Source organism: Mobula birostris, chromosome 19 (genome assembly GCF_030028105.1).
Source record: "Mobula birostris isolate sMobBir1 chromosome 19, sMobBir1.hap1, whole genome shotgun sequence".
Taxonomy (NCBI): domain Eukaryota; kingdom Metazoa; phylum Chordata; class Chondrichthyes; order Myliobatiformes; family Myliobatidae; genus Mobula; species Mobula birostris.
In genome coordinates this window covers 7,033,286-7,061,181 of record NC_092388.1, presented here as the reverse complement: position 1 = coordinate 7,061,181, position 27,896 = coordinate 7,033,286, and the positions used below count along the sequence as shown (strand labels likewise).

Genomic DNA, 27,896 nt, shown 5'->3' with positions numbered 1-27,896 from the left:
GCTGTGCACAGGAACTGACTAATTCAATTTTGGAGAAATAAGGAGGAATTTGACCTCATCTTTGAGTCTTCCCATTTTTGAGCTTATGATTCAAGGAAAATCATTGCAGCAACTGAAGGTGGTTGGGCCTATGGTAATGTCCCGGGTTAAGTTAATTGACCTCCAGCAATGACGATGTCTTCCTTTCTGCAGGGTATGACTCTGACTATTCGATTGCTTTCAGCTTGATGCTCATTGACATTAATTTTATCAGGGCTACTTGTGTCCACTTGGGTGGCGGGGTTGTGATTCATCTTGACCAAAGGAGGTGTAAGGCACTCCTTCCCTCCACCAGCCTGCAGTTCATCCTTGGGCGAGGTGTGGAGCCTGCTTAGCCCCCCCCCCCACCCCCAATCAGGGTCATGTGAGGCCATGGGAGTGGTAGTGGATGGTTGTCTGAGCAGCGGGTGCACATTACAAGTCCTGGTTTTGTGACCACTGACACCAGGCAATCACTGAAGAGTTTTGGTAATGGCTGGTGTCACCTGTCTTGTAAAGACACTGCCCAAAAGAAGGCATTGATAAACTACTTCTGTAGAAAACTTTGCCAAGAACAATCATGGTCATGGAAAGACCATGATCGCTTACATCATAGGACATGGTCCATAATGAATGAACTTATTTCCACACTTGGTGAGTGTGCCCTATTGTCACTTAACTGTTTGTCTCACTTGACCTCTGGAATTCAGTGGTTTGGTGCCTGTCTTGACTGAAAAGGAAAATTCTGCTTTAAACCCTCCTATTCCTGTGATTTGTTTGTTGTAGTAAGTAAATTGGCAAGACTAAATGACTTGCTCAAATTAGTGACAGTTTTCTCAGTAATTTTACTGAAAATAGCAAATGGTTAGTTTTGTATTGCATATTCCATTGTAGGTTTTATCTCTTCTGCTCTCAACTTTAGGCAGACTGCAGTTTATGGTTGCAATTCCACCGAGATGCAACACAGAGCGTCATAGGAGGTCATTCCTGCCTGTGGCCATCAAACTTTACAACTCCTCCCTTGGAGGGTCAGACACCCTGAGCCAATAGGCTGGTCCTGGACTTATATCCTGGCATAATTTACATATTACTATTTAACTATTTATGGTTCTATTACTATTTATTATTTATGGTGCAACTGTAACAAAAACAAATTTCCCCCGGGATCAATAAAGTATGACTATGACAATAACCGAGCATTGACTTTATATACATTTTATCATAAATATATAGTATTAAAATCCTCCTCATTATGACCTTGCACTGCACTTTCTCGATAGCTGTTGCACTTTATTGTGCTTTGTTATTCTTTTACCTTGTACTACCTCAATGTACTCTCTAAGGAGTTGATCGGTATGAACAGTATGCAAGTCACGTTTTTGACAATACCTTGGTACATCTAATCTTTCCATTGCTTATTGAGAATACATCAATTCTGTTGGAATCTATCTCTTTAGACATCATCTTCCCCTCTGCCATCAGATTTCAGAATGGTCCATGACCCCATGAAAACTACCTCACTATTATTCATTTCTTTTTGCATTACTTATACATGTAGCTGTGTACATACATCTATTGATACTTCTGGACACATCTTCAGTGATGTTCCTGGAATCATCGGGTGTTTCGGGTCTTTCAACATCATACAACCTCCTCCAGGTGACCCAGCCGGGGCTGATCAGACCCCAGCTTGTGTCCAGATGGCTAGCTACTTATGACTCCATGGCTCCCCTCTTTTGAGCCACAGCCATCTTGAGGCCCTCTCTGCCGCATCGGTGGTACTGCGGATGGCTCTCCTCTTCCTCTCTCCCTCGATGCCCGAAATGCTGAAGGCTCTAACTAAAGAACGAATCCCCTACAACCAACCTCCATATACTTAGTGTATTGTATAGTACTTTTGGTATTGCACTGCTGCTGCAAAACAACAAATTTCATGGCATATGTCAGTGATTATAGACCTGATTCTTAATTCTGAATATAGTTGGACTGGAAAAATTACTGTTGTCTTTCTTGGAGGAAAAAATGTTGCGGGGGGGGCAGCATGTGATAGTGGTGTACAAGATTATAAATGTTTTAGAAAAGGAACTCTTCTCATTTCATAATGATTCAAGAATAGGGGCGGTTTTAAAACTTAAGTCAAAGAGAGCAAATGTGAGGAAAAACAATTTTACAAAGAGAATTGTTTGGATCTGGAACATTGCTTTAAGACAGGTAGAAACATGATGAGAATGTTCAATAGTGAATTTGGATATGCACTTGAGAAAAAGTGATTTTTGAATGCATTGGGGAAGAAAAACCAAGAAAGTCAAAATAGTGTGATTGTGCTACTAGGAACTGTCTTTGGTGCCATAATCCCAAGAGCATCTTTCTGAGCCACAACACTTGCCTGATCTTTATGATTAAATTTTGAACAGTGGGGGAGAAAAGATACATATTACTAAAATATTACATCTTGTGGTTTTCTTTCTGAGTTAGGCCTATCTGTAGGGTCAAAAGGTTATCTTCACCTCTTAGCTTTACATCTGTCAAATTATTCGATAATTATTAGCAAATTAATTATTTAAAAAAGGAATTGGCCATGGACAGATCTTCTGAGCTACTGCCAGTTACACAGTATTTACATGCCGATCTAAATGCTGCAATGATTTTTCTCCCAGCTGAACCTGGCTGCATAGTCATTGAATCATAGAGCACTACAGGACAGAAACAGGCCCTTCGGCCCTTCTAGTCCAAGTCGGACTGCTATTCTGCCTAGTCCCATCAATCCACACCTGGGCCATAGCCATGCACATCCTTCCCATCCATGTACCGCTCAGATCACCAAAACCCTACAAAGGGGTAACCAGTCCATGGGCAACACACGCAAAATGCCGGAGGAACTCAGCAGGTCAGGCAGCATCTATGGAAGTGAATAAGCAGCTGATATTTTGGGATGAGACCCTTCATCAGGGTTGGAAAGGAAAGGGGGAAGATGCCTGAATAAGACTGTGGGGGGAGGGGAAAGAATACAAGCCTGGTGAGGTGGGATGAAGTACGAAGCTCGGAGGTAATAGGTGGAAAAGGAAAAGGGCTGACAGGAATCTGGTAGGAGAGGGAAAAAGGGAAGGAGGAGGGACACCGGGGGGGAGTGGTAGGCAAGTGAGGAGGAGAAGTAGTAAGAGACCAGAATTGAGAATTGAAGAAGAGGGAAAGCAGAGGGAGATAAAGCTACCGAATGTTGGAGAAATTGATGCTCATGCCATCAGGTTGAAGGCTACCCAGACAGAATATGAGGTGTTGCTCTAGTCCAACTTTCTCAGTGGGTCTTTCACTGCATTGCTGGGAGTTTCATCTCCTAGTGTGTGTTTTGCTGAGTGCCATTTTTCAGTTATCCAGGCTGTACTGGTATTTGTGTGTTTCACTGAATATCAAGTGTGCAACTCCAGGAAAGAGTAATGTCTCTGGCTTTATTTGCAACTTGGTGTTGGAATGATGGGGTGGGGAGGGAGAGGTCGGGGATGGGAGGCTCATTGGTAAACAGCTGAAAAGTACACAGCCTTTGCAAACAGATTCAGATTAATTTATTTATCACATGTACATTGAAGCACACAGTGAAATGTGTTGTTTGTGTTAACAGCAACACAGCCTAACGATGTAATCAAGTTTAATGTCATCTGACTAATCATATATACAACCAAATGAAACAGACTTCGAAGCCAAACGTTGTGGTGCCGCCAACATCGCGGCCTCTCTCCCGGATGAGCTCAATCACTTTTGCGCTCTGTTTGATGTCGCTAACTCTGAGACTGCGAAGAAAGTCACCACTACAACCTGCAAGCTGGTCATCTCTGAGGCTGAGATACGCAGATGTTTCCAGTGAGTGGACAGTCGCAAGGCTGCGGAACTGGATGGCATCCCAGGGCAAGTACTTAGGATGTGTGCAGTTCAACTAGCAGGTGTGTTTACATACGTTTTTAATCTCTCCCTCTCCCAGTGTAGAGTGCCCTCCTGTACCAAAAAAGACCAAGGTAACATGCTTGAACAACTGGCGTCTTGTCGCACTCACCTCAATATTAAGCATGCTTTGAGAGGCTGGTCAAGGATTACATCTATAGTATGCTACCACCCACACTGGACCCCCTACAATTCACCTACCGACACAACTGATCGAGAGATGACGCAATAGCCACTGCTCTACATACCGTCCTTACACATCTGAAGAAGAAGGATGCTTATGTGAGAATGCCTTTCTTGGACTACAGTTCAGCATTCAACACCATTATTCTCTCCAGAATCAACAGGAAGCTCAAAGACCTTGGCCTTGACCCTGCCTTGTGCAGCTGGATCCTGGACTTCCTGTCAGATTGCTGGCAGGTTGTAAGAGTGGGCTCCCTCACTTCCACCCCTCTGACTCTCAACACAGGAGCCCTGCAGGGCTGTGAACTAAGTCCCCTCCTTTACTCCCTGTATACCCATGACTGTGTCGCCACCCACAGCTCTAATCTGCTAATTAAATTTGCCGACGACACTACTTTGATTGGCTTAATCTCAAACAATAGCAAGGTGGCCTACAGGGAAGAAGTCATCTCTGTGACACAGTGATGTCAAGAAAAAAACCTCTCCCTCGCTGTCACAAAAAACAAAGGAGCTGGTTGTGGATTACAGGAGGAATGGAGATGGGCTAACCGCTTTTGACATCAATGGAACTGTGGTTGAGAGGGTAAATAGCTTTATGTTCCTTGGCATCCACATCAGTGAAGATCTCACGTGGTCTGCACACACCAGCTATGTGGTGAAAAAGGCACAACAGCACCTCTTTCACCTCAGACGGTTGATGAAGTTTGTTATGGGCCACCAGATCCTAAGAACTTTCAACAGGGGCACAACTGAGAGCATCCTGACTGGCTGCATCACTGCCTGGTATGGGAACTGTGCATCCCTTAATCGCAGGATTCTGCAGAGAGTGGTGTGAATAGCCCAGTGCATCCGTAGTTGTGAATGTTCCATTATTCAAGACATTTATAAAGACAGGTGTGTAAAAAGGGCCCAGAGGATCATTGGGGACATGTGTCACCCCGACCACAATCTATTCCAGCTGCTACCATCCGGGAAACAGTACCGCAGCATAAAAGCCAGGACCAACAGGCTCCGGGACAGCTTCTTCCACCCAGCCATCAGACTGATTAACTCACGCTGATTTAAGTGTATTTCTATGTTGCATTGGCTGTTCTATTTATTATAAATTACTATGATTGCACATTTAGACAGAGACGTAACTTAAAGATTTTTACTCTTTGTATGTGAAGGATGTAATAAATAAAGTGAATTCAATTCAATGTTCCTGTGGTGACCACAGCGCATCTACAAAATATACTGTATATCACACACAACACATAAAACAAAATATTATAACAAGTAAGTTCATAAAATACAGTTCAAAATGTGTGTAATACAGGTAAACAGCTCACTGTTCTAGGGCTGAGACTTCAGTGGTGGCAGGGTACTCATTGGTTTTACTGCCTGAGGGAAGAGGCTGTTACCCAATCGAGCAGTTCTAGTCCTGATACCCCTGCACCTCCTTCCTGATGGTAGTGAGTCAAAGAGGTTGTGGGATGGGTAGTAGGGATCCTCAACAATGCTTCAGACCCTTTGTTTTCAACACTCCTGGTAAATGTCACAAATAGAGGGGGAGGGAAACCCCAGTTATCCTCTCAGCGGTCTTTGCTGTTCTCTGTCGGGTCTTGCTTTCCGGGGGAGCAACCCCCAAGTGTGTCTACGCATTCTGTCACCAAATGAGGAAAGTTGTAAACAGCTTTCAATTGTACAGTCTGGTTATTTGTAATTTGTGTTGTCTTTAATTGATTTATTTCAAAGTAATCAAGTATTATCGAGAAGTGGATTAGAGATCAAAGGGGAAATCAAGAGTGTTCTCTGCCCGTTGCAGTAAAGCTCAGCCATTATAGCACTACAGCATAGGAACCAGCCCTTTGAATCCATGCCGAACTATTATTCTAGCTAGCATCATCAACCCACACTTGGACCATAGGTCTCCACACTTACCCAAATACTTATCCAAACTCCTCTTAAATGTCGCAATCTAACCTGAATCCACCACTTCCTTTGGCAGCTCGTTTCACATGCCCACTACCTGAAATTCCCTCTCAGTTTCTCCTTAAATATTTTACCCTTCACCCTTAACCCATGACCTCGAGTTCCAATCTCACCAATCTCAGTGGAAAAAGTCTGCTTGCTTTAGATCTGTCTATACCTCTCATAATTTTATGCCTCTATCAAAGCTCCCCTCATTTTCCTCCACTCCAGTGAATAAAGTCCCAACCAACCAACCTTTTAACTCGGGTGCTCCATTCCTGGTAACATCCTTGTAAATTTTCCCTGCTCTTTCAATTTATTGCCATCGTTCATGTAGTCCCCGAGGGTTTCCTCTTTAATCATTTAAGAGGATGAAATGCTCGTATTAGCAGTGTGGCAACGCTCCCTTTAGATGAGTGTGTGTTCAATGAGTTGATCATTAGAACTTTTGATATCATGGAATACAAGAGCTATTGCTGGAAAGTGGTGCTGAGTTAAAACATCGGCCATAATTTTGTTGCAAACCGTTAGTACAGATTAATTAATTACAACAGTGCATTGAGGTAGTACAAAGTACAACAGTAGTTGCTTCTGTCCATAAGAAGAAACTGTAAGCATGAGTTCCATGTATCAGTATCGCAATGGAACAAGGGATTTTCAGAGACGTGAGAGGAGCTCGTACAGGTGGATTGGAGGGGGTACTGGCAGGAATAACAGCAGAACAGAGATGGCTGAGGTTTCTGGGAATAGTTCACAAGGCATAGGATAGATATATCCCACAGAAGAAGTTGTTCTCAAATGACAGGGGTAGGCAACTGTGGTTGACCAAGGAAACTAAGGACTGCATAAAAACTAAGGAAAGGGCATATAAGGTAGCAAAAGTGAGTAGGAAATTGGATGATTTTAATATTTTAAAATCCAACAAAAGGCAATTAAAAAAGTTACAATAAGGGAAAGAATGAAATATGGGGGCAAACTAGCCAATAATATAAAGCAGGATACCAAAAGTTTTTTCAATTATGTAAGGAGTAAAAGGGAAGTGAGAGTTGATATTGGACCACTGGAAATTGAAGCTGGTGACGTAGTAATGCGGGACAAAGAAATGGAAGATGAACTTGATGGACATTTTGCAACTGTTTTCACTGTGGAAAACACTAGCAGTATTGAATGGTGTGTCATATAAAAGAGTGTTTGATGGCTCTGGGTTTGTGCTCAGTAGAATTCAGAAGAATGAGGGACGGTTTCATTGAAACATATTGAATGTTGAAAGGCCTCAATAAAGTGGATGTAGGGGAGATGTTTCCTAAGGTGGGGGAGTCCAAGACCAGAGGACAGCCTCAGAACAGAGGGGTGTTCTTTTAGAACCGGGATGAGGAGGAATTTCTTTGGCCGGAGATTGGTAAATCTGGGGAATTCCTTGCTACAGGTGGCTATGAAGGCCAAGTCTTTATATTTAAGGCAAAGGTTGATAGATTCTTGATTGGTCTGGGTATGAAGGGATATGGGGTGAAGGCTGAAGATTGGGTCTGAGAGGGAAGATGGATGAGCCATGATAAAATGATGGAGCAGACTCAATGGGCCAACTTGCCTAATTCGGCTCCTATATCTTATGGTCTTATGGATACAAGAAATATGAAAGCCATTGTAAGCATCTTACGGTAAAGACCTTCACACAGGAGCACAGAAACCCAGGAGCAGAAGAATGAGGAACGAGAGAGGACAGTTGCAGAGTACACCAAGAGGCGTATAGGAAGACAGGAGGGCAGGCTCGATGGGCTGGAGAGTCTGTCTCTGTGATGTAGTGTTCTATGACATAATTTTAATGGCTCTTATGTTCCCATGAATACTGTTACTCTCTCTGTGCTTTGCTGGGTAGAATTGACTGAATGCTAAGGAATAGTTGTTAAACGATTTTCCTTCTGCTGCCCTGACTCTCCCCTGTCTTCATCAGACAACTCCTCCAGTGCCATAAAAGACAATTAAAATAATTCCTTTTCATAATTTATTCTTTTAAATCCTGTCACAGTCCTGGTATGTTTCACCATATCAGAAAGTTTCATTTCAGAATATTTCACTACTTTCAGTACTAATTACAAAAATCCTTATTACGACAGAGAAGTTAAACTGTGCTTTATTAATGACTGAATTTAAGGTGATTAAAGAAAAGTATGGTGGGGATGTTAGAGGTAGAATTTTTCACACAGTGTGGTAAGTGTGTGGAGCACCCTGCCAGGGGTGGTGGTAGAGGCAGATGCATTGGGGACATTTAAGAGACTCTGAGATAGGTTCATGAATGATAGAAAAATTGAGAGCTATGTAGGAGTGGTTAGATTGATCTTGGAGTAGGATAAAAGGGCGACACAACGTGGTAAACTGAAGGGCCTGTACTGTGCTGTTACTTTCTATATTAAAATAGCTTTTATTAAGTTATCTTTTCCTTGTATTCTGCATACTCAGTTCAAAGCCAAGAAGATTTGTTACGTGACTGTGGCAAACTGGAGCTCAGTTCTTCGGGGGCAACATATCAAGTGCTACGTCCTTCATCAGCGGGTGCTGGTGTGAAAATTTCCAAATTAACTACCACTGATCGTTTCCAGCAAGATACAGCAACTTATTGTGACCAAGAGTTCCTTTTACCATGGGCAAATTCACGACCCACTCCTGTCGGCAGTGCTGCCTTCGAAGAAAATGTTTCTTGTGGAAAGGGCACAATTGATGATAACTCTTGGGTATTTCCAAACCAACCAGTGGACAGTCCAAGCGATGCTGCTTTCTGGAAAACTGCAAATAATTCTGGCTCTTCAACTGTGAAAGTTCCCGTTGTGAATATTCGTGATCCATTTTTGTTCCAGAGCTGAGCTGTGTAAATTGTGAACATTCAGCTAGATGGTAAAATATTTGTAAAGTATTTTTAAAAAGCTGATTTAAAGGGGATTGGATTAGCTGGTGATAAAAGCTTTTAATTTATATCTGAATTCAGGAAGTAAGCATGGATGTTGCAGAATGCGCCAAGCTTCAAGAATATACAGCGAGTAATCCATTTGTATATCAAACAAATATCATTGAAATAAGTGTTTATATTCTGAAGCTTTAATCTTCACTTGGGCACGTCTGTGAATATGGAAAATGTAGCTGAAATTCTCAAACTTGGCCTTAAGTAGTAAAGTTCAAATATATATCATGTAATAAACTCAAATCTCACCTCTTATTTACTAAGCTGTGTTTGAAGACATATAAATGAAACACATTCTCATTGAAAATAAATACTATTCTGTGACTAGAAACATTTTAGTTGATCATTCTGCACTGAATTTATATTAGTTTAATTTTGATTTCTCTAGAAGTGCCTCCATGCTTTTGTATATATGATTTCTAGAAGATGCCTCTCCTAACCTCAGTGCCAAACTTGCCCCGAACATCACAAATAGTTGCTTTAAAAATAAAATCAAGCATCTACTGTAGATTTCTCTAAAAATTGTATAACTTGTGTTTTCATTGAGTACATAAACAATGGAAAATTGTTGTGTAGCCTGTTGGCTTTTCCTGTATAATTCCTTCTCTCTTATAACTTTTACTTGGAAAGAGAATGATTTGCTCCCATTGACCCTAAAATATAAGAGCAGAAATTGCTAATGCTGTTCTTCAGGTTCTCAGGTGATTGAGGAGCCTGGTTTTGGATCTGTTGATTTTGCCAAAGTGGTTGGTTATGGGGGATGGGGGGAGCAGGGAGAGAAGGTGCTGGATGGGATTTATAGCTGGTCATGTGGGAGGTAGTATACTTCCTCCTTTCAAGCAGCCTTCTCTGTACTCGCAGTGCATGGACGGGATTATTAGCACCATCACAAATGTTCCATCTCCACTTTAAACGGATGGGGTTTCCCCGCAGTCAGTTTTTGAGAACTTTTAAAATATTCTTATTGAGATACAGCATGGAATAGGCCCTTCCAGCCCATTGAGCCACGCCACCCAGAAATCCCTCTGTTTCAATCCTCGCCTAATCGCAGGACGATTTACAATGACCAATTAACCTACCAACTGGTAGATCTTTGGATTGTGGGAAGAAACCACAGCACCACATGGTCACAGGGAGAATGTAGAAATTCCTTGCAGGCAGTGGTAGGAATTGAACCCCGGTCTCTGGTACGCTAAAACTTTGTGTTAACCACTACGCCACAGTGCAGGCCTACCTTGAACCTTTTCCTTGGTCACTTAGGAATTTCTTCCTATCGTTTGTGTTGAAGAGCCTGGTAAAAGGTGCAATTGGATTGTAGCATTGCTATCTTAAAACTGCAATAAGTCTTTGTTTCCTGCTGATTTTCATGACATATTAAAAAAAAACAAAAATAAATTGTTTTAAAAAAAAAACAAAAGAAGGTGAGGGAAGGGGAAGGAGTACAAGCTGAAAGGGGAAAGTGAGATCAAGTGAGGGGGAAGGTGGGTGGCGGGAGAGGGTGGGAAAGATAGAGGGGGTAAACCGCTAAAGAAGAAAGAATCTGATAGAATCAGAATTAAAATCTGGTTTATTACCACTGACATATATAGTACTGTGTAAAAGTCTTGCGCACCTATATATAGCTAGGATGCCTAAGACTTTAGCGTAGCACTATAGTACTTTGATGTATTGCACCGTACTGCTGCCAGGAAAAAATACAAATTTCATGACACGTGAGTGATGATGAATCTGATTCTGATAGGGGTCTCTATTGTGGACTGATGATGGGAAGGGGGCAGAGAGAGGGGAATCATGGTTTAGAAAGGGGGGAGAGAGGGAAGTACTGGAGAGACACTCTGTAATGATCAGTAAACCCAATGTTTGGAATCAAATGACCTTGTCTCGGGTTTCAGGGCTGGATGTGTCTGCACCTGTGGCACTCCTCTGCCATCAGTCCCACACCCCTCCCTCACCATACCCAACAGCCTTAGCTGCCGCCAGATTTACAAACTCACTGTCTGTTTCACATTGACAAATACAGTACTGTGTAAAAGGCTTAGGCAGCCTAGCCGTGTATATGTGCCTAAGACTTGCACAGTACTGTACGTCGTGAAATTTGTTGTTTTATGGCAGCTGTACAGTTCAATACACAAAAAAACTATAAATTACAGTAAGAAATATAAAAAGTAAGTGGTGCAAAAAGAAAAATAGTGACATAATGTTCATGGACTCTTCGGAAATGTGAGGACATCATCAGAGATCTGAAAACGTTCGTAGACATCTCTGACCAGGCCAAATTTCCACTTCCCAATAATTCAGATATAACTGCCAAGTCTCATTGAAAGTTGTTCCTCATTTTAATATTAACGTTCTCCTCCACTTCGATTTCTTTTGAATTTTAATAGTGACTTGGCATATTTTGTAATTACCATTTTTTGCCCATTTATTGTGCTCTATTGCAATCATTAGCACCAGCTTAGTACTATTTACCTTTCATTATGCACAATCTGAGTAATTAGTGGGAGCATAAAATGGCGCTGAAGTAAAATTGAAGTTTAGTTACGATCTAAAATATTTCCTCATGTCAGGTGGTATGGATAATCCCTGCTGATCACTATTAAAATATATTTTGCTATTTATGTTTGCATTGTAGAACATAGTTGTATATGTATTGTATATTGATTGAATAAATGTATGTTGACTAAATATTTTAAACCCATGTAACTTAATGAGGAAAAATTACTCCCGTTTTCCTGGCTTGTGTCTTTTGTGTATGTGACAGTGGTGTGGCCTGTAAATATACTTTGCTGATTAAACTCTTTACTTGATGAGCTCTCATTATTTTTAAATGAACTTATTTCAAGTGTTTCTCCACAGAGAAGTTTCAGCAAAGTTTCTTTCTGTTCTCTTGGTCATTTTTATTGGTTTTGATTTGAGTCTCTTTTCAAACTGCTGATTATAAGATGGGTCAGAATTTTAAACTTTTCCCAGCCAGTTGTGAGACCTAATGTTCATGAATTCCAGATTTCACCCTTCCCATACAATTGAAATCACAGATAATTTAGGGAGGAGAAAGGACTTTTTTCCTTGGAACACAAAGATGAAATTTGATAGAGGTATACAAAATTATGAGGGCTGTAAATGGGGTAAATGTATGCAGGCTTTTTCCACTGAGGTTGGGTGGGGCTACAACTAAAGGTCATGGGTTAGGGATGAAAGGTGAAAAGTCTTAAGAGAGGGGAACATCGACTCAGACCATGAGAGGCCTGCTTTGGGCATTTTCATGCCTTACAAGGTGCAGATTGGAAGTCTATGGGGCGCCACTCCTCATACAGACTAGAGCAATGTGTGGTTAAGTGCCTTGCTCAAGGACACAGACACACTGCCACAGCTGAGGCTTGAACCAGCGACCTTCAGATCACTAGACGGACGCCTTAACCACTTGGCCATGTGCCCAACACAGGAAGAATGGGTCTTAAGAGAACATGAGGTGAAACATTCACTCAGAGGGTGTTGAGAATGTGGAAAGAGCTGCCAGCGTAAGTGGTGCATGTAAGATCAATTTCTATGTTTAAGAGAAGATTGTGTAGGTACATGGATAGTGGGGGTCTGGAGTGCAGGTCAATGGGAGTAGGCAGTTTAAGTGGTTTGGCATGGACAAGATGGGCTAAAGGGCCTGTTTCTGTGCTGTACTTTTCTATGACTGTACAACTCTAAACAGTCCATGAGCAGGGTGGGTGGGATCCTTCATGATATTGCTGACCTTTTTCTACATTTACTAGGGAAGCTGCCCTGAATTGGATCATAAACTCTGTCACGTGTATGTTCGGGTGCCATTTCAGATGGGTTATGTTTTTGGTAAATCAGGACCAAAAACTGCTGTCCAATAATTATTTCACTTCATAGATGTAGCTCGTGGCCTCCATAATTCTAAATATGTAGAAAAATTTCACTAAATGTCAGTCCTTGATGAAGGAAAGAAACCAGATGTATTGTTTTTGAGGCAGCAGTAGAGTGCAAAACATAAAATTACTACAGTACTGCGCACAATAACTATTGTGCCAGATACCTTTGCATAGTACTGTGCAGGCACAAACTAAATATGTAATGCAAAAAGGTGGTGTAGTGTTCATGGGTTGGTTCGTTTTCCAGTCAGAGATCTGATAGCGGAGGGGAAGAAGCTGTTCCAACAACGTTGAGTGTGTCTTCAGGTTCCTGTAGAGATGGATTAAGCCCTTGAGAGGAAGATTAGCTGTGGGGTCCTGGTGCGATGCCATTCTTTAAACCGTGGTTTCGTTCTGCTCGCCCCATTATAGGAAGAATTCGAGAAGGAGCAGAGGTGATTTACCAGGATGGTGCCTGGATTAGAGGGCATGGTTTGTGAGGGAGAAGATGAGCGAAGGAGGTTGAGAAGTGACTTGATGGAGGTCTACAAGATGTTAAGAGACATGGATTGAGTGGATAGTCAGACTTTTCCCCAGGGTGGAATTGACTAAAGTGATTAGAACAACAGGGATGTCAGAGGCAGCTTTTTTATATAGAGAGTGTTGGTTGGGTAGAGGCAGATGAGTAGACACATGTATGATAGAAAATTGAAGGGTGATGTGGGAGGGAAGATTAGATTGGTTAAAAAGTCGGCATAATATTGTGGGCTGAAGGATCTGTACTGTGTACTACTGTTCCATGTTCTGGAGAACCATGGCACTTGATGCTGTGGTCCTGATCCCAGATGTGTTTTATAATTTCCTCCCACCATCATGTATGTGTAAAACCCTGTTGTACTGCTAATGTTGTAGAGTATTTCATGTAATAGTCTTTCTGTGGAAGCAGTGTTTGTGTTACTGTTAAAGATGCATAGGAAGGTGGGTCATCCAGTCAGGAGAGTGGAATAAGGAGGAGGTTCTCGAGAAGGCTGGGGGAGCAGCATTTGTAACTGACACCAGTGTGGGGCTTTGTCTTTATTTGGCGGAAGATGAAGAGAGAAGACACTGGAGAGAACCAGTCGTAAGATTTGATCCAGTGGGAAAACGCGATTCGATGGAGCCAGGACGCAGAGGTCTACCCGGAATCGGTGAGTATGGCTTTTGGAAGATTTGAGCACCCTGTGCATATTTGACTGTTTAATTACAATAGGCCCTTTTTGTTCTTTTCTTTCTTTACTAGCTCTTTCATTAACGTTCATAAATATACTAATTTATAATTGTATGCAGTGTGTGATCTGTTATTTCATGCCACGGGCTATTACAGGGCAGTAAATCACCCAGCAATCACACTAACTGGGGTTTGGGTGGGTGAGACATCTCAATCTCATAGATTTGACAGGACCAAAGTTGTATACACCCTAGACATATGAAGCCAGAGAAGGTGGGTTTTCTCGGTGTGGTTGTTAGTGAGGGGCTAATAAGCCATTTCTACAGACGCCCAGTAAAAAGGGGTTTCATACACTTAACCCCAACTGAAAATGAGAAAAAAAAAAACAGCAGCAGGAGCAACACGCACAAAACTTGAGGAACTCAACTATTCTGTGAAGAGGACTTGAATAGTTGATGTTTCAGGCCAAAACTCTTCATGAGAATTGCATCAAGGAAGAGTTTCAAGGGTAGGCCCCAACATCACCGTCAGTTGGAAGGGAGATGCTTACTTGGACCACAGCTGGTGCAGGCAGATCTGTCTTCAGTTTGTTCGTTTACATCTCCTTTCTATTCCTTCCATTGTGTTTGGGTCCCGCCATGTTTGTCCAGCCAACCCAAAGATCCTGACTTCAGAGTTTGTCCAATTTCCGTTTTCTTAATTATGAATGTTGCTTCTATCTTCTGCTCCTTAATCCCAGGTGTCCCCTTTCCTATCCCACCCTTTTTGGATCCTTGGCTCTTCAGCTAACTATGCAGTGAGTTAGCAAGCAGAGAAAGAAAGGCATTGGTTTGTGTTAACTCATGCAAACCCATTCTATCACAATCACTTGGGTACCATACAGGAATTCTGAACCTTGCACAAAAGTGACATACTGCACAAGGGTTTGTAGGTCCTTGTACTTCTATTGCGAAGGCTTGAATTAAATCTTCACTCACATCGACAGTGATGAAATGCTTTGAGAGGTTGGTCATGACAAGACTGAACTCCTGCTTCAGCAAGGACCTGGACCAATTGCATTTTGCCTATCGCCACAATAGGTCAATGGCAGATGCAATCTCTTTACATGGCTTTAGACCACCTGGACAACACAAGCACCTGCGTCAGGATGCTGTTCATTGACTATAGCTCAGCGTTTAACACCATCATTCCCACAATCCTGATTGAGAAGTTGCAGAATCTGGGCCTCTGTACCTCCCTCTGCAATTGGATCCTCGACTTCCTAACCAGAAGACCACAATCTGTGCGGATTGGTGATAACATATCTTCCTCGCTGACGATCAACACTGGCGCACCTCGGGGGGGTGTGCTTAGCCCACTGCTCCACTCTCTATATACTCATGACTGTGTGGCCAGGCATAGCTCAAATACCATCTATAAATTTGCTGACAATACAACCATTGTGGTAGAATCTCAGGTGGCGATGAGAGGGCATACAGGAGTGAGATATGCCAACTAGTGGAGTGATGCTGCCCCAACAAGCTGGCACTTAATGTCAGTAAGACGGAAGAGCTGATTGTGGACTTCAGGAAGGGTAAGATGAAGGAACACATACCAATCCTATAGAGGGATCAGAAGTGGAGAGAGTGAGCAGCTTCAAGTTCCTGGGTGTCAAGATCTCTGAGGATCTAACCTGGTCCCAACATATCGATGTAGTTATAAAGAAGGCAAGTCAGCAGCTATACTTCATTAGCAGTTTGAAGAGATTTGGCATGTCAACAAATACACTCAATAACCACGGAGAGCATTCTGACAGGCTGCATCACTGTATGGAGGGGCTACTGCACAGGACCGAAAGAAGCTGCACAAGGTTGTAAATCTAGAGTGCTCCATCTTGAACACTAGCCTACAAAGTACCCAGGACATCTTTATGGAGCGGTGTCTCAGAAAGGCAGCGTCCATTATTAAGGACCTCCAGCACCCAGGGCATGCCTTTTTCACACTGTTACCATCAGGTAGGAGGTACAGAAGCCTGAAGGCACACACTCAGCGATTCAGGAACAGCTTCTTCCCCTCTGCCATCTGATTCCTAAATGGACATTGAATCTGGACACTACCTCACTTTTTTTTTAATATACAGTATCTCTGTTTTTGCATGTTTTTAAAAATCTATTCAATATACGTAATTGATTTATTTGTTTATTTATTTTTTCATTTTATTTATTATAATTATTTTTTCTCTGCTAGATTATATATTGCACTGATCTGCTGCTGCTAAGTTAAAAAATTTCACGGCACATGCCGGTGATAATAAACCTGATTCTGATTCTGTAGAAGCACACATAAAATGCTGGAGGAACTCAGCAGGTCAGGCAGTATCTGTGAAGAACAAACATCAGCTATGGAGGAAAATAAACAGTGGCATGGTAGCACAGCAATTATGATACTTTACAGAGCAAGTGAACAGAAGGTCAGAGTTCAATTCCTGCCATTGTCTGTAAGGAATTTATATATTCTCCCCATGACCGTGGAGTTTCCCTCGGGGTGCTCCAGTTTCCTCCCACAATCCGAAAAGACGTACTGGTTTGAGTTAGTAAGTTGTGGGTGTTCTATGTTGGTGCTGGAAGAATAGTGACACCTAGATCTTAAGTCAGTGTTGGTCTTAGATGCAAACAACACAATTCACGGTATGTTCCAATGTACATGTGACAACTAAAGCTAATCTTAAATATTAATCTGTTTATTCCACCTCATAGATGCTGCCTGACTTTCTGAGTTCCTCCAGCATTCTGTGTGTGTTATTCAAGATTTCCAGCATTTGGAGGATCTCTTATGTTTATGCTTGACTACAGCAGATTGGTGGTGTGTACTTGGAGAGAATCCATACCACTCAGAGCCTGGGGTGTAACAGCCGACTCCAGTCACACCTGCTGGGAAAGCCATTAGTTCCAAATATACAAAGATGGTTCTGAAAGGGTAAGCACTGAAATATATAAATATTATCAGCCAACACGAACAACATTTGATGCTCACTCAAATAGGAAGTTATCGTTTCAGCACAAAACTAGTAGCTGATCTGCTAGGCGAGAAGGAGTAGGAAGTATTTTAAATCAGTCAAATGTTACTGTGAATTAGCACTTCAGCAAGACTTCTGCTAATTTCTTGATGCAATTTCAGCAAAAATTAATGGAATCAAATTAGTTTAAGTTGCTTTACTGAACTACAGTAAGAAACTTGTCTTCAATACTGTTCATACAGATCAATTCATTAGAACAGGGCATTGAAGTATAAGGGAAACACAATAACAATGCAGAATAAAGTGTTGCATTTACAAAGAAAGTGCAGTGTAGATAGACAATAAGGTGCAAGGCAGCACACACAAAATGCTGGAGGAACTCAGCAGGTCAGGCAGCATCTATAGAAATGAATGAACAGTCGACATTTTGGGCCAAGTTCCTTCTTCAGGACCAGAAAGGAAGGCGGAAGGGGAAGAAGCCAGAATAAAAAGTTGGGGAGAGGGGAAGGAGGCTAGCTAGAAGGTGATAAGTGAAGCCAGGTAGGGGAATGGGCTGGAGAGGAAGGAATCTGATGGGAGAGGAGAGCGGACCATAGGAGAAAGGGAAGGAGGAGGGGACCCAGGGGAGGTGATAGGCAGGTGAGCAGAGGTAAGAGACCAGAATGGGGAATAGAAGCAGAAAGGGGAGAGAATATTTGTTTTTACTAGAAGGAGAAATCAATATCATGCCTTCAGGTTGGAGGCTACCCAGATGAAATATGAGGTGTTGCTCCTCCATCCTGAGCGTGGCCTCATCATGGCAGAAAAGGAAGCCACGGACTGACATGTTGGAACGGGAAAGGAAATCAGAATTAAAAATGTTTGGCCACTGGGAAGTCCCGCTTTTGGCGGATGGAGCGGAGGTGCTCCACAAAGCAGCCCCCCAGTTTGTGACGGTCTTTCACCAATGTAGAAGAGGCTGCAATAGATGACCCCAGAAGATTTATACATGAAGTGTTACCTCACCTGGGAGGATTGTTTGGGGCCCTGAATGGAGGTGAGGGGGGAGGTGCAGCAGTTTACCACTTGCAGGGATAAGTGCCGGGATGGAAATTAACGGGGTGAGACGAATGAACAAAGGAATCATGGAGGGAGCAATCCCTGCAGAAGGTGGAGAGAGTGGCGGACTGAAAGCTTGAGTGAGGATGTGCTGGAGCTTTTGGAAAGTATCAAGTTGGATAAGTCACTGGGACTGAATGGGATGTACCCCAGGCTACTGTGGGAAGCGAGGGAGGAGATTGCTGAACCTCTGGCGGTGATCTTTGCATCATCAATGAGGACGGGGAGGTTCCGGAGGATTGGAGGGTTGCGGATTTTGTTCCCTTATTCAAGAAAGGGAGTAGGGATAGCCCAGGAAATTATAGACCAGTGAGACTTACTTCTGTGGTTGGTAAGTTGATGGAGAAGATCCTGAGAGGCAGGATTTATGAGCATTTAGAGAGGTATAGTATGATTAGGAATAGTCAGCATGGCTTTGTCAGAAGCAGGTTGTGCCTTACGAGCTGATTGACTGTTTAAGGATGTGACTAATCACATTGATGAAGGTGGAGCCATAGATGTAGTATATATGGATTTTAGCAAGGCATTTGATAAGGTGCCCCATGCAAGGCTTACTGAGAAAGTAAGGAGGCACGGGATCCAAGGGCACATTGCTTTGTGGATCCAGAACTGGCTTGCCCACAGAAGGCAAAGAGTGGTTGTAGCAGGTCATATTCTGCATGGAGGTCGGTCACCAGTGGTGTGCCTCAGGGATCTGTTCTGGGACCCTTACTCTTCATGATTTTTATAAGTGACCTGGATGAGGAAGTGGAGGGATGGGACAAAGGTTGGGGATGTTGTGGATAGTGTGGAGGGCTGTCAGAGGTTACAGCGGGACATTGATAGGATGCAAAACTGGGCTGAGAAGTGGCAGATGGAGTTCAACCCAGATAAGTGTGAGGTGGTTCATTTTGGTAGGTCAAATATGATAGAAGAATATAGCATTAATGGCAAGACTCTTGGCAGTGTGGAGGATCAGAGGGATCTTGGGGTCCGAGTCCATAGGACACTCAAAGCTGCTGTGTAGGTTGACTCTGTGGTTAAGAAGGCATACGGTGTATTGGCCTTCATCAATCATAGGATTGAGTTTAAGAGCCGAGAGGTAATGTTACAGCTATATAGGACCCTGGTCAGACCCCACTTTGAATACTGTGCTCAGTTCTGGTCGCCTCACTACAGGAAGGATGTGGAAGGCATAGAAAGGGTGCAGAGGAGATTTACAAGGATGTTGCCTGGATTGGGGAGCATACCTTATGAGAATAGGTTGAGTGAACTCAACCTTTTCTCCTTGGAGCGACGGAGGATGAGAGGTGACCTGATATAGGTGTATAAGATAATGAGAAGCATTGATCGTGTGGATAGTCAGAGGCTTTTTCCCAGGGCTGAAATGGCTAGCATGAGAGGGCATAGTTTTAAGATGCTTGGTACAGAGGAGATGTCAGGGGTAAGTTTTTTACGCAGAGAGTGGTGAGTGTGTGGAATGGGCTGCCGGCGGTGGTGGAGGCAGATATGATAGAGTCTTTTAAGAGACTCCTGGATGGCTACATGGAGCTTAGAAAAATAGAGGGCTATGGGTAAGCCTAGGTGGTTCTAAGGTAAGGACATGTTCGGCACAGCTTTGTGGGCCAAAGGGCCTGTATTGTGCTGTAGGTTTTCTATGTTTCTATGTAAAGATATGTTTGGTGGTAGGATTCCTGTGGAGATGGTGGAAGTTGTGGAGGATGATGTGATGAATGCAGAGGCTCATGGGGTGGTAGATAAGGACAAAAGGAACTCTATCACTGTTAAGGCGGCGGGAAAAGTGGTGAGCGCGGATGATTGAGAAATGGAGGAGATGAGAGTGAGGGCAGCATCAATGGTGGAGGAAGGAAAACCCCCGTTCTTTGAAGAAGGAGGATGTGGAAAGGAAAGCTGCAGTGGAGACAATGGAGCTGAGAAAAGGCTCAAATCCTGTGGAACTTTTGAGGAATAACTAACAATTACTTTCCAATGGCATCGAGCCAGGTGGGGCTCAGCAGCCTTGGACAGCAGCCCACATAGGAAAAGGAAAACTCTGATTTTAAACCTCATGGGAAAGGCTACGGGAGTAAACCCTGAGGAAGAAATCTGGCGCTGGGGTCCCTAAGGCAGTTTGATGCTGTTTACAACTTCACTCTGGCAGCCTCTGTGATGACACTGGTGCCAAGCTGTATCGGCGTCTGCCCTTCCCTTGGACTACATCAGTGACGTGTAGAGGGGGAACCTGCTGCATGGACAACAGCCGGTTCTTCAAATCTCCACCCAGGCTAGCGCCCTGGAGAGGACACAGTCCACCAGAGGCACAAACCCATGATCCCCTGGGATCGACGGCTGCCTACTATACGACTGTGTATTGAGCCAGGCTACTTTTCATTATGTGGGGGAATAATTCTCATGAGGGCAAGATCAGAAGGGAAAGAAACATCTGTTCAGTTGTTAAGACTGCCCATCTAAATCAGGGAAAGGGGTTAAGTTTTTTTTCAAAGCTTGGATTAGCATACAACAATTAATATGGTAAAATATTCCAAATGTCTTCATGAGAACATTATCAAACAAAATTTCACACCAGCTCATGATTTAGATATTGGAACATATTAGAGGTGAGTTTTAAAAAGCATTTCAAAGGAGGAACCTTAAATAGACAGGTGTGCAGAGGTTTTGGTGCAGAATTCCAAGACTTAAGGCCATGGCAACTAACAGTGATGTCATCAAAGTCACGGGGGGTGTGGTGCAAGATTCCCAAAGAAGCATCCCAACTTATCTTGCCTGCAGAGAAAGGAACTCATAAAATTGAGATGAGTAAACATGTTAAATAAATCAGTCATTTAATAATATTTATTAAATTTTATTGAATTTATGTATATATTAAAATTAATGATTCTATAATTAACAATAATAATAAAATAAAATAAATAACATTTATTAATGAATAAACTCCTCTTGGGCTCCAGCCAGGTACAGGTATCGATTATAACGGACATTTTGATGACAAACTCTGCCACTTTCATGAAGGTGGCAGACTTTGCCATCGAAACTGTGGTTATAATTGACCTGTCAACTGGAAGCCCGAGAAGAATTTATTTGTCATATACACCAGGAAAACACTAGATCCTTTTGCGAAATGTATTAAATATATTAACTTTAATGACCATTAATAATAAAGCATATTAATTAAATATTCCTGATGAAGAGTCTCGACCTGAAATATCAACTCTTTCCATAGATCCTGCCTGACTTGTGACAGCATCGCATGCCCACAAGTCACTAACCCTAAACGTACACCTGGGAGGAAACTGGAGCACCCAGAGGAAAGCCACACATCATGGAGGGAAGCGTACTAGCTTCTTACAATCAACGGTGAGAATTGAACCTGGGCTGCTGGCGCTGTATGGCGATGCAGAAACTGCTACACCACCGTGCTGCGCCCCCCCACATTAGAAGGCGACTTAGAGAAAGTCGTGCCAGAGAAGCACAAAGTCTTTGGCGAAGTTGCACCACTGTTAGTACTTAAAGCACTGAGACATAGAAAAACTTTCACATGTTGAAAATCACACTGGAATAATCACAAGCCCTCTTCCAGGCATCAAAGGCATGCATGTAGATGTATAAAATAAGAGGCATAGATAGAGTGGGCAGCCAGAGAGCAGCAGTGGACAATATTTAGCACACATTATCTGCATGCAATGACCATGGTACGAAGTATGTTTTTCCTGAACAGCATGCTAATGGAAAAGCTATAATGTGCGTGCTAGTAAAATTGACCTTAGTACTTACAGCTTCATATTTTCCATATTTACCTGAAGGTACTGAAGCATTGGGCTGGCCGGTGGTGTAGTGGCATCAGCACTGGACTTCGAGGCAGATGGTCGTGAGTTCAAACCCAGCCGGGTCCCAACCCGGGCAGCAGCAGTATCTGTGCGGAAGACAGGCCTGTGGACATACCCAGCAAATCTATAGGGTCGTGACTATGACAGAATCAGTGAAAGATCAACCAGAGTGCAGAAGACCACAAACTGTGCAAATACAAATATATATTTATGTGCAAATGGTAATAAATAATGAGAACATGACACAATAAGGTAAAGAGTCCTCAATGTGAGATCATTGGTTGTAGGAACATTTAAATGTTGGAGTAAGTGAATGTAGTTATCCCCTTTTACTCAAGAGCCTGATGGTTGTGGGGTAGGAACTGTTCTTGAATCTGGTGGTGCGAGTCCTGAGGCTCGTGACTCTTCTACCTGGTGACAGCAGCGTGAAGAGAGCATGACCTGGGTGGTGGGGATCTCTGATGATGGATGCTGCTTTCCTATGAGAGTATTTCATGTAGATGTGCTCAGTGGTTGGGAGAGCTTTACTTGTGATGTACTGGGCCAAATGTAGGATTTTCCGTTCAAAAGCATTGGTGTTTCCATACCAGGCTGTGATGCGGCCAGTCAACATATGCTCCACTATAGATCTATTGAAGTTTGTTAAAGTTTTACATGTCATGCCAAATCTCTACAGACTCCTAAGGAAGTAGAGGTGCTGCCGTGCTTTCTTTGCAATTGCAATTAGGTGCTGGACAGATCCTGTGCAATAGTAACACCCATGAACTTAAAGTTGGTGACGTATACTGTACGTTGATAATAAACTTACTTTGACTTTAATTAGGTACTGATCTGAACTATAGAGAAACATGTAGTAAAGCTGTGTTACTGATGAATTAATGTGTGTTGGATGCCAGTACTGGTCTGAGCCTAAAAGAAAAAGAAAAGTGAGGGAGATCAATAAGAAAAAACTTACTGTTTTTTTTGTATATTTTTAATTTTTGTGACTTTACAACATGTAACCATGAGCCTGCCAGTGCTTAGCATGTGCCAAAGAGCACAATAACTAACACACGTTGTGGATGTTGCTGTAAATTTGACTGTTAGTATATTTACTAGAAGCAAATATACCAAACAGGAAATATGCTGAACATGTCCTCACAAACTTTAGAAAATCAGTAACAAAAGAATCATAGATTTCCTTATAAAATGCCAGACAACAGATTACTGGTACCTGCATGATTTGATTGCTTAAATAGTGTTCTCAACTACTGGATGAGAATTTTATCTTGTAACTACAGTTTCTTTTTGTTTCTTTATTCCTTTTTCGGATCAGGATATGTGGTAAGCTTTGCTTTACACTGTTACAGCTCACATGATTACATGAAGTATGTTAATTGCCCTGCTCGGTTGATTTTGGCATATTATCCATATGATGAACAATTAGTAATTGGAGTTTGGTAGCTTTTGGCTTCCATGGTAAAATACACTCAGTGGCCACTTTATTAGGTACACCTGTACACCTGCTCGTTAACGTAAATATCTAATCAGCCAATCATGTGGCAGCAACTCAATGCATAAGAGACATTGTCAAGAGGTTCAGTTCAAACATCAGAAAGGGGAAGAAATGTGATCTCAGTGACTTTGACTGTGGAATGATTGTTGGTGGTATTCGGAGTGGTTTGAGTATCTCAGAAACTGAAGATCTCCTGGGATGTCCACGCACAACATTCTCCGGAGTTTACAGAGAATGTTGCGAAAAACAAAAAAAAAATCCAGTGAGCAGGAGTTCTGTGGGAGAAAAAGCCTTGTTAATGAGAGAGGTCAGAGGAGAATGGCTAGATTGGTTCAAAGCTGACAGGAAGGTGACAGTAACTCAAATAACCAGACGTTTCAACAGTGGTGTGCAGGCGAGCATCTCGGAATGCACAGCGTGTCGAACTTTGAAGTCGATGGGGTACAGAAGCAGAAGAGCACAAACATACAGGAGATACGTAATAAGGTGGCCAGTGTGTCTGCGCACTTATTCATCTTTGTATATTAACATCCTACACTGAAACAGCTTGTTACATGTAGCAAACTACTCAAGGTGCTTTACAGGGACTAAAAAGGGAAAAACTGGGGAACTGTCTGATTTATAGTCCTTCAAGAAGTTCTATTTCTTACAATTTCAGCTTATAATTTCTAATAAAGAACAATATTGGTGTGAAACAGAACCCTCCCACACAGCAAAAAAACACATAATCTGACTCAATTTATCTTTCATTTTGAAACTACATGTATTATTCACTAATCATTATATTCAAAAAATGGGCTTTCATCACAAATATGAAGTGTCAAAGACTCTGAAATATTAGAGGAATGACTAAGATGATTTTCCATACAAACAGCAATGGCAACAAATAATAATTGTTTCCATTTTAATTCAACTTTCATAAAGAGTGGGACCAGTTTTAAAAGTTTAATCGTAAAATTAAATCTCTCCTGACTGCAGAGAGCGTCTGTTTGGAAATTCGGTATGTAATATTTCAGGTTTTCCATGGCTTGTGCCCTAGAACAGAAAAGCCTACAGAAAGTAGGGGATGCACCCAGTATGTCACTGGAAAAGCCTCCCCCCACCTCCCCCCCCCCACCACTGAGCACATTCACAAGGAGAACTGCTACAAGAAAGCAGCATCCATCATCACCAAAGACTCCCACCATTGCGGCTATGCTCTCTTCTCACTGCTGCCGTTGGGAAGGCAGTACAAGAGCCTTAGGTCCCACACCACCAGGTTCAGGAAAAGTTATTACCCTTCAACCATCAGGCTCCTGAACCAGTGTTGATAGCTTTGCTCACCACAACACTGAACACGACTTTAAAGAACTCCACAACTCATGTTCTCAGTATTAATTAATCAATCACTTTACTTTTTTGTATTTGTACAGATTGCCTTCTTCAGCGCATTGGTAGTTTGTCAGTCTTTGTGTGTAGTTTTTCATTGGTGCTGTTGTATTTCTTTGTTCTAACACAAATGCCCACGAGGAAATGAATCTGAGGGTAGATGGTGACATATATGTACTTTGAACTTTGAGCTCAAAGTAAATTTATCATCAAAGTGCATATACTGTATGTCACTATATAATGGCTTCAGATTCATCTTCTTGCAGATATGTACAGGAAAGTGAAGAAATACAATGGAATTTATTAATGTATGGTCACTGAATTATAAACCAAAGATCAGTGAGACTTGAACACCACAATATTGGCATGAATCTCATAGGTGATTGCTTCTCTTCAATGACTAGATCCACGGCAGTCAGAATACTACAAATATTCTTGGTGTTACTACGCCTAGAAGAGGGAAAACAGCTGATATTCTCTGTTGGTTGGAATAAAGGGCAGGACTATGGGCAAAAAAATTAGGGTAGTGGTGACTGGTACAACTACACTGAACATTAACAGGTTTTTGTATCTTAATTAATGTGAATTTGCCTGTAATTTTTCCCTCCAGTTTCTGAATCTTATTCCCAGATGTTACAAATCATTAATGAAATTTTATCCCACGGTGCATGTCAGTTATTTGGCTAAATTTCTGTAGGTTGCATTAGTGATTGTCAGTGAGCAGGTGAGAAGACAATAGCCTTACGTTCAACACACACAGCACCCTGACTGGCAGGCTTCACTGAACGAGATTGTTTGCTGAAATTCTGGAGTGTTGCCTTCTTCCTAACTGAGGGGATGAAATTAATTTTGTCCCAACATTCATGTTGATGCCATGGCCAGGAAAGCTCACCAATTCTCTACTTCCCCAAGATGCTAAAAGAAATTTGTCATGCCCCTGTCAACCCTTAAGAATTTTTATTGATACGCCGTAGAAAGCATTCTGTCTGGATGCATCGTAGCATTGGTGTGACAACTGCTCTGTATGTGACCACTAGAAGCCGCAGAGGTTTGTGGGCACAGCTCAGCACGTCACAGAAAGCAGCCTCTCCCTCGACAGACTCTGTCTACACTTCTCGCTGCCTCAGTAAAGCAGTCGGCATAATCAAAGGCCCCACCACCCCAGACAGTCTCTCTTCTCCCCCTCCCATCAAGATACAAAACCCAGGCTCAGGGACAGCTTCCACCCCACTGTTATCAGACTGCTGAGCAAACCTCTCGTACAATAAGACAGACTCTTGACCTCGCAATCTATCTTGTTTGGTTCTTGCCTGCACTGCACTTTCTCTGTTACTGTTATGCTTTATTCTGCATTTTGTTACTGCTTTACCTTGTTCTACCTCAATCAACCGTGTAATGATCTGATCTGTGTGAATAGTACGCAAGACATGTTTTCACTGTATCTTGGTACATGTGATAATAATCAACCAATACCGATACCAACCATCCTGCTGTAATGGGCTAACTCACAAAAAAACTAAAATCAACCTGGTACTATTTCTGTTCATAAAATTATTTGAAGTTGATTAAAATTTTAACAAATTATGTCAGTTCAAAGAAGGGCTAAAGGAAAACCTGGTATAAAGTTATATAAGCAATTAAACACACATCCGCAACTCGCATTACATATGAGAAACTAAGATCTTATTAATGTGACACAAAATGCTGGAGGAACTCAGCAGGTCAGGCAGCATCTGTACAGGGGAATAAACAGTCAACGTTTCTGGCCCAGACCCTTCATCAAGACTGGAAAGGAAGGGGGCAGAAGCCAGAATAAGGAGGTAGAGGGAGAGGGGAAAGTACAAGCTGGCGGGTGATAGATGATACCAGGATGCATTTAAGGTCAGAGTGGTTAATTTCAAAGGATATGTGAGGGGTATTTTTTTTATACAGAGAATAGCGGGTGCCTGGAACTTCCTGAAGAAGGGTGTCGGCCTGAAATGTTGACTGTTTATTCCTCTTTATAGATGCTGCCTGACCTGGTGTTTTGCCTGGGTTACTCTGGATTTCCAGCATCTGCAGAATTTCTTGTGTTTGTGCACTGTATGGAGTGGTGGTAGAGGCAGGAACATTAGGGACTTTTAAAAGACGTTTGGATAAGCACATGTATGTGAAGAAAATGGAAAGATATGGACATTGGTCGGCAGAAGAGATTAAATAGCTATTTGATTACTGTTTTAATTGGTTCAGCATAACATTGTGGGTTGAAAGGTCTGTTCCTATAAGATTCATTTTCATGCAGGCATTCATATTAAATGAAAAGAAACAATTGAATCAATGAACCAGAATCAAGTTTAATATCACTGGAATGTCTTTGAATTAGATGTTTTGTGGAAAAACATTGCAATATATAATTTAAAAAATCTATAAATGACAATAGGAATTTTGAAAGATGTGTAGTGGAGAGTATATTGACTGGCTGCATTATGGAACTACCAATGTCCTTGAATGGAGAATCCTACAAAGTTTAGTGGATACGGCCCATTCCACCATGAGTGAAACTCTCCCCTCCATTCAGCACATCTACATGAAGCACCATCGCAGGAAAGCAGTACCCATCGTCAGGGACCCTTACCACCCAGGTCAAGCTCTCTTCATGCTGCTGCCATCAGGAAGAAGGTACAGGAGTCTCAGGACCCACACCACCAGGTTCAGGAATAGTTATTACCCCTCAACCTTCAGGCTCTTGAACCAGTGGGGATAACTTCACTTGCCCCATCATTGAAATAGTCAATCATTGAGTATGCTGGCAGGAAAATGAACCTCAGGGTTGTATATGATGGCATACATGTATTTTGGTAATAAACTTACTTCGAACTTTTAAGAAATATATATAAAAAATTAAATAAGTAGTGCAAAGGTGGGGGGAATGATGCAGTAAAAAACTACAAAGACAAACAAACAACTAATGTGCAAACATTGCTACACAAATGTTGAAGAGGAAAAGCTTTCCCAAAATTTTACATC

The 27,896-nt window shown here is 42.2% G+C and overlaps 1 protein-coding gene across 2 annotated transcripts in view; it reads left to right on the top strand.

Moving 5' to 3' along the window:
• Positions 1-11,857, top strand: part of azi2 (5-azacytidine induced 2) — an 86,434-nt gene extending 74,577 nt beyond the window's left edge. For both annotated transcript variants that reach the window (XM_072283182.1, XM_072283181.1), the window contains one exon: positions 8,545-11,857. In XM_072283182.1, coding sequence (XP_072139283.1) covers positions 8,545-8,945 — 401 coding nt within the window. In that variant the 3' untranslated portion in view covers positions 8,946-11,857. The remainder of the gene's footprint in view (positions 1-8,544) is intronic.
• The last annotated feature ends 16,039 nt before the right edge of the window (positions 11,858-27,896 follow it).